Here is a 10268-nt window from a genome sequence, read left to right as displayed (position 1 = left end):
CACGCCACGTTCTATCTTTCTATTTATCTTCTTTATTCACTTCCTGAATCCTTGATTTATTATTTGTTTTAATTATTTTATCTAACTTGGATTTAATTTCGTTTCAGGTTGTGTCAAGAAAAATCCAAGTTTCTTTCCGAACGTCTAGAGCCCTAAGTCAAATCCGCGACTTTGACAAACTTTACGATCCGCTTTCGCGTTCATCCTTCTCAACCTTTATCAGTTATTTTAATGATAAAATTTGACTGCTCATATCTGACTGACCCTATTTAATTTATGGAATAATAATAAGGGTGGGGACGGTTATTAACATGAGCAACAGCAAAGCCACAGCCGTTTAATGGCTTTGGCCGCTGTTTCAACCAAGATTACTCATTTGATACTATTCGATGATTCCTTCAATTAAAAAAGAAAAAAGAAAAAGAAAAACAGTTAAACCAGCTGTAAAAAAGCAACAAAGTTTTGCCGTAAATGTGATTCATGTGTTTTTATAGGTACACTTACCCCTCTGATAGAGATTATCACATAGAGACAATCATTAATTCATGTAAAATTATGGGTAGAATATTAGGTTATTTTGCTTGATTCATTTTACTGGAACGTGTTATTATGGGTTGAAGGAATTTAAGCTTATTTAAAAACACATTTTATTATTATAAAATTTATTTTTTTTAAAGTTTAATTCATTTAATATTTGTTAATTTTAATTTCCGTCAAAATTATGATAAATTATTACATTCTTATTATTTTATTACAATTGATATATTAATAAGTAAATATATTATGCTGTAATAAATTTATAAATCTTAATTATAATAAATTATAAAAAGTGATTACAATATGAATCATAAATATAGTTATAACCATAATTAATATATTAATAAAAAAATTTATCAAATAAAATATAATGACTATAATTGTAATGTTTGATATCTACTAGCTGTTAAGAAAAAAAAATTCCTTATTTTTAACTAGTCTTAAACTTTATTTAAGAAGAAAACCTAAATTGATTAGAATAATAAAAATAAAAATAAATGAGTCCAAAATTTAATATTGCGCCTCTAATCTAATATTATCAAAGGAATAAGTTGTAATGAGATCACACTTTATATTACGGATAGCCATAATGTGATATTACAGGGTGATCGAAATGTTAAAATTCAAATACCGTAATCTTTTAAATATAATATCACATGCCATAATATTACATTCGTCGAACCGAACACTCCTAAGAGTAATTAATAATTTTCACAACAGTAAATAAATGGTATGATTTGTATCCCCTTATCAAGAACTCAGTAAAATGTTAGTGAGACGAACCCCACCACTGCAACACAGCCTCATCAGATTGTGGGAAAAATAGTTTCAGAATTGTGTGATGTATAAATTCATAGCATCAACTATAAAGCAGCCCAATCCTGTGATCACATTTCGAATATACACACCACAAACACATATATTGAGGATTAAGGTACCTCCCCCTGGCCCTTGGTATTAAATTTGTAGATAAGCCAATGGCCAATTCTTTTGAAAGAAACGAATATGACATAGCTAGTACGTACTTGCGACACAGGAACCACATTCTTCTCTCCATCCAACAGTGTTTCTGATATAAAGTGTTAACCCTTCTTAAATTTTTCATAACATACAAATAGGTATTTTTAATACTCTTTCCTTTTCATTGCAGGCTTGACAGCTTTGAGTTCCATGTCCTTATGTTATATATATGCATGCATACAAAACATTCTCTCTCTTTTTTCTTTTTCTTTTTCTTTTTTTATTTATTTTAATATTGTATTTCACCCAAATTAATGTAGTTATCATAGATTTAGTCACTTTCTAGATAAATTAGATTAGTTCTGGTGATAGTAAAAATAACGAGATTGGTGAGATTAGTTATTGTAGCAGTGAAATATATATTTGAATTCAACTCCAATAGTATCAGATAAAGATATCAAAATAGAAAATGACTATTAAGGATATTAAATTAAAAATTAGGAAAAAATTAAGGTTTATTTTAAGGGTTAATAATTTGGTATACTACTGGGTGATGTACTTTTTTATTTCACAAGCAATCTTAAAAAATGATTATGTGTCTTCTTTTTTAATATTTTACTATAACTTTTACAGGACATTTGTCAACATCTAACGACTCGTAGTGTATTAAATTTTATTCCTTGCGAAATACAATTTTATTTACCTAAACTATTTTATGAAAAAAAAACATATAATTGAAAAAACATTATAAACAATCATTGTCTTTAATTTTTACAGTTTAACCAAACAAAAGATACTAAACTTTACTTTTCTTTATTAATTTAAACTATCCTAACAAATAAAGTTATATCATTCCACCTCCTTAACCTTCTCTTCCTTCCCTATTTACTTTTGTAAACTGGTTTGCTGCAAACGCACCAAACTGTTGCTGAGTTTCAATGAAATTCTTTTTACTCTTGAAATTGGTGCAATTGCATCAGAAAGAAGCCTATGAGAAAAGCCATTAAAACTTGAACATAAAACCAAAAGGAAAAAAGAAAAAAGAAAAAAGAGAGAGACTATTAAACTCTAATATGTGAATTCCCCTTACCCCTTATAATATCAGTGATTGACTATCTTCTTTTTCTTTTTGTGCTCTCATTTATATCTTTTTCTAAACAATTCCCCATATCTTTTCTTTTTCTCGATTTTCATTATTTCTAGCACTGCGGTCTTCTTTAGACAACTATTGATCATCCTTGATGATCCATTGACGCCTAACTTTTGTAGTAAAAGTAGGCAAGTCCCTTTATTATTAGTTTGTGGTTGAGGTTTTGATATGTTTAAATATCTAATATGCGACACATAGAGATCCACATTGCATGCATTGCCATAGCCTTAGGATGGGGAAAGAGAAAAAAGGCCATCACTTTCTCCCTTACTAATATTCAAAGAGTAAGGATGATATGAAATTTCTGTATTTCTTTTTCAATAGTTTAATGTCACATGAACATTTTCGTCCTAAAAAAAATCAAATCCAAATGAAAATTTTAAAATTCAAAATAAAATTACTAATGTGATATTACATTATTGAAAAAAGAGATACAATCCTTTTTCAATATCCAAATACTTTAGTGTGAAAACAAAAGAAACCGTACCTACAACCCAAACAATCATATCCTCACACTGTATTATAGAAAAAAGATTTACCGATTATGGAATTATATAAAAATATCCCCTCACTTAACTTTAATGAAGCTTCTAATTCTCTCTTATCCGACAAAAAAGGAAAAGGGAAAATAAAGTAACAAATTTCATTATCATTAAAAGGCATTTTGTCACCTATACTTCTCTTGGTCTGTCTGTATATGTGAAAGTGGTTTTCACTCTACCTACATTGCATACATATGATTAGATATTACTCATAATTTCCTTTCACCTTTACAAGCTGATAAAAAATGATCATATATAATTTTAAATCACACCCTAGATTTTAAATATATTTCAAAAATTACGTCTTATTTTATTAATCACTGATTGTTTACGGTAAAAGATATAAGGCATCATGTGATGAATAGAAAGACCAAATCATTGTAGAAATTTAGAGATATACTAGGATGTTTCAATCTTTCACGTTCCAATTTTAAAGTTGAACAAAACCTGAGTGCTCCTTTCAAGGCAGAGCAGAGCCCTTCAGCCTTTCTTTACCTTTTCCAGTCATCAAACAATGATTGCACTTCATAGTCAAACCATTTCAACCTACACTTTACCTCATTCGACTCATTATAAGATGAACCATACTGACATGTCAACTTCGTCAGCATTACACCACCGTTTCACTATCTTAATGCAGTAAGGCTAACAAACATTCATCATAACTCAAATCTTAACTTTCTCCTACTTCCTATTCACATTATGAGCTCACTAATCATTCGTATAATAATAATTCACTTGTTGTAGGAGCTTTACTTGTCCTTGTAATAATTTAATTTTACTGTTGTTGTTCGTTTTTATTTTAAAATTTTATTTACATCTAATTTCCTTTCATATTTGTCTGAGTCATTTTGTCTCATATCTTATTAATAGGAAAATTTAGGTATTTATATATGTTATCACAACTCACGATAGGACCTTACTGTTTTGTCTTGACTCCACCGTTCCTGGCATTGATATTCTATGCGGACTTCAGGCCTGTTGGACACGTGTTTCACTCTGGGTTGTTTGTGAAGCATGCAGTCTTTTCTGCTCCTAGTACTAACATTCCATGCGGGCTTCAGGCTTATTGGGCACGTGTTTCCTTCTGGGTTGCCTGTGGAGTATGGCCCCCCTTCTGCGAGTTCCTTGGACGCACGCAAGCTGAGACTACGACCTTCCCTTAATTCATGCGAGCTAGATCCGCGAGCCTGCAGTGCAAGCTAACTTCGCAAACACCCCTCGTTGTCCTTACTCGATCATCTGGTGGGACCTATTCGGGTCACAAGTAGATTACCTGAATCTTATCTAGGAGTCGGGTTGGTGATCACTGATGTATAACAATATTTAAATTAGATCTTTACATCAATTAACAATTAATTTTAGGCTAAATGAATATGATAAGTGAAAATCCTTCTAAGTAATTATGGATTTAAATTGGTAAACTAGTTGTTTTGTGATACAAATAATGGCAAAAGGATGAAAAGGAATTTATAATGGAAAGGAGGGCACCTTAATTTGTCCCTATAGAATGTCCCTCTCTTTTTATTTTGTTCTTTCTTTACTTTGCTAGCGACTGTCTTCTTCTTTTAACCCAACCGATTCTCTGAATACTGTCATTGATTCAAGAGAAAGCCTTCAAAAAAAAAAAGCTAATACAACCTCATTTCCATTCATTGGGAGACCGGAGACCATCATACTTTTTGCCTTTTCCTTTTTCTTTCTTGTGGACTTTGGTATATTGTGCCGCTATTACTTTTACAAAATTATGGTTAATTATTAATAATTAAGTGTTTTTTAAAAGAATTGTTTGATTTTTCAATGTTAGTTAAATTATTAAGTAATAATCATTGGTTGAAATATATATTAATCGTTGAAGGGTGAGTAGGCTTTAAATGGAGGAGAGAGATTTAATGCATGTGAGGATACGAGTGCATGCATGCACGCCTTTCACCCCATGCAGACAGCAGCATCATATTGTCCAAGGCCTAAGCCAGTAATGTGGGGCTTAAATTTATATGCATATATCCGAATATAAAAGACAAAATCATTATATACAGATTTTATATTATTTTTGTGTTGTCATGGATTCATGATCAATCCTCATCACCCATGAGTCATGGCAGAAGAGATGAGACTGGAGAATGAATATGTCTCCCTGGCCTTCACCATTAATTTATTATACCATTTTAATTTTCTTTTTCGATTTAGATCATTATAGATTTTTAGACCATTCCATTGCATATACTAAATAAAATTTTGTGTACTTTTTAGGATTTACCTAACTATATATCTTTAAAATTAGATGTCGAGTTGAGTCACAAGCGACATAATAAAAAGCATTTCTAGTTAGCAAATTATCATTGCAGCCTAGGATTTATCTTCTTCTTTTTGACAATTAATTTAGGGTTTATCAAATTATATATAATTATGATCAGATGTATATGTAGAGTTTTAGTTATATAATCATTAAAGCAGGTATAACCCTAAATCTAAATCCTTAGAATAGAGGATATTATGTGTTTAAAGTGTGTTTAAATTTATATCCTCCAAATTGTTACAACAACAATAATACTAACTAAATTAAGACTCAGATCAATTAGAGCCAGACGAGATGAAAAGCGTTGCTAGTAAGTGAAAGATCAATGTAGCCTCTGGAACTAAACTTAGGTGTTGCACCAAGTCAAATTTAATGCAATAATTAAACCTAAAAACAACAACATAGACAGCGGCATTGCTGCAGTAGTCGACATCAGATTCAGTGTCGACCCCTTTCATCTGCATGAAACTTTCGGAAGAGGACCAACCTGTAACTAATTAAATTCTGTTCCAATCTTGTTGAGCCTGCTCACCTTTCCATCACAGCTCACACAGACAGTCTATAAATGTTGACTTAGGACCATATTGCCATAGTTAACATCAATTTTCTGCTGTATGAGGGTCGCAGCTGACTGGAGGAGGCTTGTATTGGACCACCCTAAGCTTGGCCTGGTCCTCATATCATACGCAATCCAGCTTTAAATCAAAATACCTGATGCAAAATATTATATGCAATGAAAATGGCTTTAGTATGTATCCGAAAGTCGGGGCAAGGTGCCTACCCAGCCCATCACCAAAATTTGTTAAACCGTTCGGGCTTTTACTGCTCGGAGCGATGGCCTTCAATTCATAGACACGGTCCAACCTTAATTTGTGATCTATAGCCCATGGCCAGAATTGGGAAGAAAGGTCAGTCCAAGTTTATGAGTTTAATGATTTTCACCTTGATGGCACTCAACTATCAGCCAAGTTTGAAGCTTGTAACAACTATTTCTGAATACATTTATACACCATTTTCGGCTTTAACTAAGGCATATTTGGTTAATCACCCTTTATCCGATAGCCCAGACTTTCATATTTTGGTATTATGCTCGCAAAATTAAAGATACTTTCAAATGTATATCTGTCAACTACACCAACAATACGAAGTGGGAAAAGAACAACCAACATTAGTATACCATCAAAGGAAACACTATATATGTGTACTTCATACAAATCTTGTTTCTTCTATTAACACTTTTGTTCCAAAAATAAGAACACCAGACAATTTTAATTTATGTCATCCATATTCAAATAAATGCCGAACATAATATATATATATATATATATGGAATTCTTTGATGTACGCCAAAGATCATACTCCATAGATATGCCTGAAAATGTCTCAAACGCATACATCAAATATAAGTGTTGTTTTGAAATCAGAAAACAATAACCTAAGTTTTTATCTTCCAAAAGGCCAATAGCTAGCTAATGACAATCAACTTATCACTCAACGTCAAATTATCAATGATTTCCATCAATAGAACCTTAGTACATTTACGCAATTACCATGCCATTATTGCCAATATATATAACCAATACTTACTGTCCTGAGTGGGGGGCCCGACCCGGTGTCATATCCAATCCACTTCTAGCCAATTCCTCTCCACCCTGGGGAGCCATTCCAGGGTAAACTGGAACCGGACCCGAACCTCTAACTCCATAATATACTGGTTGATTCACACCATCAGGAACCACTCTTAATGCCGGGTCGTAAGGATCCAAGGATGTAACTGGCCTGTATGCTTGACCGACACCAGGAGCCGGCTGGTGATACCCAATTGGAATTTGGCCCGCGGGAACTGGATACTGCTGAACGCACTGTGTCTGGATTTGAACGGGTTGAAGTTGAACATTTGCGGATTGAGCAGGACCCGGAACATAATAAACGGGAATTTGCTGTACAGGAGGAGCAGAATAATGAGAATCTGAAACATAATGCCACATAGGATTACCCGAATATGCGGTTGGGTGCAAAATGGGTTGCTCCAAAAAACACTCTGTTTGGCTCTGCTTTGACTCCATAACCTGTTCGGCTTTGTCGGGTCTAGTCTTAACGGGTGGGAGATGGGGCATAGAAGGTACAGTAGGAGCTGATGACGTCGAACAAAAGGGAGAAGAAACATCCGGGGCAGGAGAACCCGTGTCCGAAACCGAGACGTCCTCATGCAAAAGCTGACGTGTCCTTAATTTCGGGTCACGAGGTTGGCCCTCGTCGGAATTCTCCATCCCAATTAAATAATCGGGAACTTCGGACACGACCGAGGACGCCTCGGAACGGCCACGTTCCAGGCCAGAATTCAGTGCATCGAAGAACCAGTGTTCACGATTAACCGAGCCGTCCATGAGTGAGTTGATGCTACTGGGTCGTGAGTCATCATCGCCTTTGGAGAAGAGAAAAACACGAAGCCTAGCTAGCCGAGGGTTGTGATTCTGAGCTAACCGGTCATATTCTTCCATCATGTTCTCGAGATCTTCGTCGGTAGTCACTGAAATCAACGCGTCAAGATCCTCGTTTGGAAGCTGATACTTAACACTCACGTTGACAATTCCTGATAAGTAAACAAAAAAGATCAAAAACGATATTGTAAATGTGACGTAAGGAACCATTAAAAAGAGAATTTTCACTATTAATTTGATTGCCTGAGAGTTTGGAGAGCTTGGTGAGGAATGCTGAGAAGGATGTGGAGCGATGGACGGCGACGATGCGCGTATCACCGCCCATGTAACAGAGCTGATTATCGTGCGGACGAGGTAGAATTTTGCCGCCGAAACTGCACATGAACCGTACACGTGTATGGGCATCGTTCGGAGCAAGGTGTTCGGAGCGTGGAGAGGACGCGACGGAATCTGTGGTGGAGTCTATCTCAGAGAGGTGGTGCGATGACATGTTTGTTGCGCTGGTAGTTTCCTGTTGCTGTTAGAAAACGTGTAAAGAAAACAAAAGCAAGCCCTTTTTATGTATTGAATTCTGAATTGAAGTTTGTTGCTTTATCTGTTGAAACTTAAAAGAATGACAGCGACTGATTGTGAGCGAATTGCCAAAAGGCTGTGAGAAATGGTATTTGACTGACCATTATGGACCCTTTGATATTTTTAAGTTTTGACGATGGGCAAATGAAAAAGTTTCAGTCGTCTTGACGAGATCATATTTTTATTTTTCAAACTATCTACGACGTCAGTTATCTAGCTAATTATTTCATTCCTTTTTTAAAATAACATTTATATATGACGTTAACATTTCCAAAACAAGATCATTTTGTAATGGATAACGTTTGGTTTGCGCGATTGCCTTGCTCCCAAGGCTACCAAATGGTGAAGTCTGTTTCTATTGTTTTCACTTTTCAGGTCGGCAGTGGTGGACCCTGGGATTGAGTGCCACCCGACAGAATAAACACCTTTTCTTTTTTTTTCTTTTTTTTAAAGATTATTTATATTTATATTTAATTTAATATATCAAGACAATATTGGTGCATCAATAGGATAGAATATAAGGAAAGCATTCAACAATTCGAAATATAAAATTGTAGAATGAGTTATAGACTCTAGAGGTTGCTTATCCACTATTGATTTGGTAGACAATTCATGATGTGAATATTTATTAATAAAAAATACCATCCACACAAGAGACTTGATATTCATTTTAACTATAAAACTCTATATAAGAAAATTATAAAATTAAAAGAATTAAAAATGTTTACGGGTGTGATGATACTTAATAAAAAATAATTTGTTGCATTTTAAATTTAATAAAATTACTCTTATCTTCCCCCACTTATAAAGAAGGAAAAAAAAAAAAAAAGGGTCTAGCTTTTGTCATTTTGTTTGTAGTTGTATGAACCCCACCTTTTACCAGCTTCAGTTACAGTTGCTTTAATAGAAAGCAACGATGATGAGACAAAGATTCTCGACAATAAAACAACGGAAGCTAAACTCCGATCAGTCTAGCTCCGGACAGTTAGGAACGACGGCTAAAAGAGCACAAAAGATCAAAGACTTGGTTTTTTTTTTCTCCAGCCATTTAGGAAGAAATTATAACGAATAACGATTGTGTTAAATCATGCCCAAAAAAGAAAAAGGAAAAGAAGAGTTACATATACAAGATTTATTAAAAAAGAAGAGGCTAATCTTAGCGGCTATTCTAAAACCATTTAATTTGTATATAGAAGCAGATTATGAGGAAATGAAAGAAAGATAAAATACCCAAGTCATCAAGGATTAAAAAAAGAAGAAAAAGAGAAATTAAAAATAAAAACAATCAAGTTTACCTGTTCTAAATTGAATAGATTGAGGAAGGTGCTGCTGCAGGTCTTGAGTCTTGTTCTTCTTCAGTTCACCTACAAGAAACGAAGATGTTAGGTCGGGAAGTTTGGAAGTTGATGTGTTGTGGTAGTAAGTATAAATGGAGTTGTGGGTCCCGTGGTGGGGGTGGGGTTGGATTGTAAGCAAGGATCACCACCCCATTTTGTCTCTCAGCTAATGCTACTTTATTCTAAACATAGACTTGACTGCTCAATCATATAACCATGCTGAGAAGTCTGATTGGCATGTTTGGGTATGTTTTTCACGTATGGAATTTACCCAATTGTCAGGTCACTTTAGATTTCAGACTCTTGTTGGATATTGCGGTCTGTTTTTAGGGAAGAATGAAGAGTGGCTTTTTAAGGGAATTTAACTTTTACTTTTAGCCTCCTCTAACGTTGAACAGACTTTATATATATATATATAAAAGATTGTCA

The 10268-nt window shown here is 34.1% G+C and overlaps 1 protein-coding gene across 4 annotated transcripts; it reads right to left on the bottom strand.

The window, feature by feature from the left end:
- Window positions 1-5829: 5829 nt before the first annotated feature.
- Window positions 5830-10042, bottom strand: LOC107938229 (uncharacterized). Of its 4 annotated transcripts, none has more exons than XM_016871323.2 (4): window positions 9798-10042; window positions 8173-8429; window positions 7076-8081; window positions 5830-6199 (listed from the first exon to the last, which is right to left on the bottom strand). In XM_016871323.2, exons 2-4 carry the CDS (start codon window positions 8417-8419, stop codon window positions 6169-6171), a joined length of 1284 nt encoding a protein of 427 aa, XP_016726812.1. In that variant the 5' UTR covers window positions 8420-8429; window positions 9798-10042; the 3' UTR covers window positions 5830-6168. The 4 variants fall into 4 exon arrangements, with proteins under 4 accessions (XP_016726812.1, XP_016726811.1, XP_040969578.1 ...); XM_016871322.2 differs by having other exon boundaries at window positions 8173-8446; window positions 9798-9962; XM_041113644.1 differs by lacking the exon at window positions 9798-10042 and having other exon boundaries at window positions 8173-9742.
- Between the last annotated feature and the right edge of the window lie 226 nt (window positions 10043-10268).

The sequence above is a fragment of the Gossypium hirsutum genome, chromosome A05 (genome assembly GCF_007990345.1).
Source record: "Gossypium hirsutum isolate 1008001.06 chromosome A05, Gossypium_hirsutum_v2.1, whole genome shotgun sequence".
In the NCBI taxonomy this organism is placed as follows: Eukaryota; Viridiplantae; Streptophyta; class Magnoliopsida; order Malvales; family Malvaceae; genus Gossypium; species Gossypium hirsutum.
The sequence above is the reverse complement of the archived record's forward strand: the minus strand, read 5'-3'. Positions and strand labels throughout refer to the sequence as shown.

Bases quoted from the DNA above. Each gene is read 5' to 3' on its own strand.
- LOC107938229 (XM_016871323.2), bottom strand. From the start codon at position 8,419: ATGTCATCGCACCACCTCTCTGAGATAGACTCCACCACAGATTCCGTC. The intron at 8,082-8,172 runs GCAATCAAATTA...TTTACTTATCAG, and splicing joins CAAGCTCTCCAAACTCTCAG to GAATTGTCAACGTGAGTGTT. The intron at 6,200-7,075 runs GTAAGTATTGGT...ATTTTGCATCAG, and splicing joins CGGGCCCCCCACTCAGGACA to GTATTTTGATTTAAAGCTGG.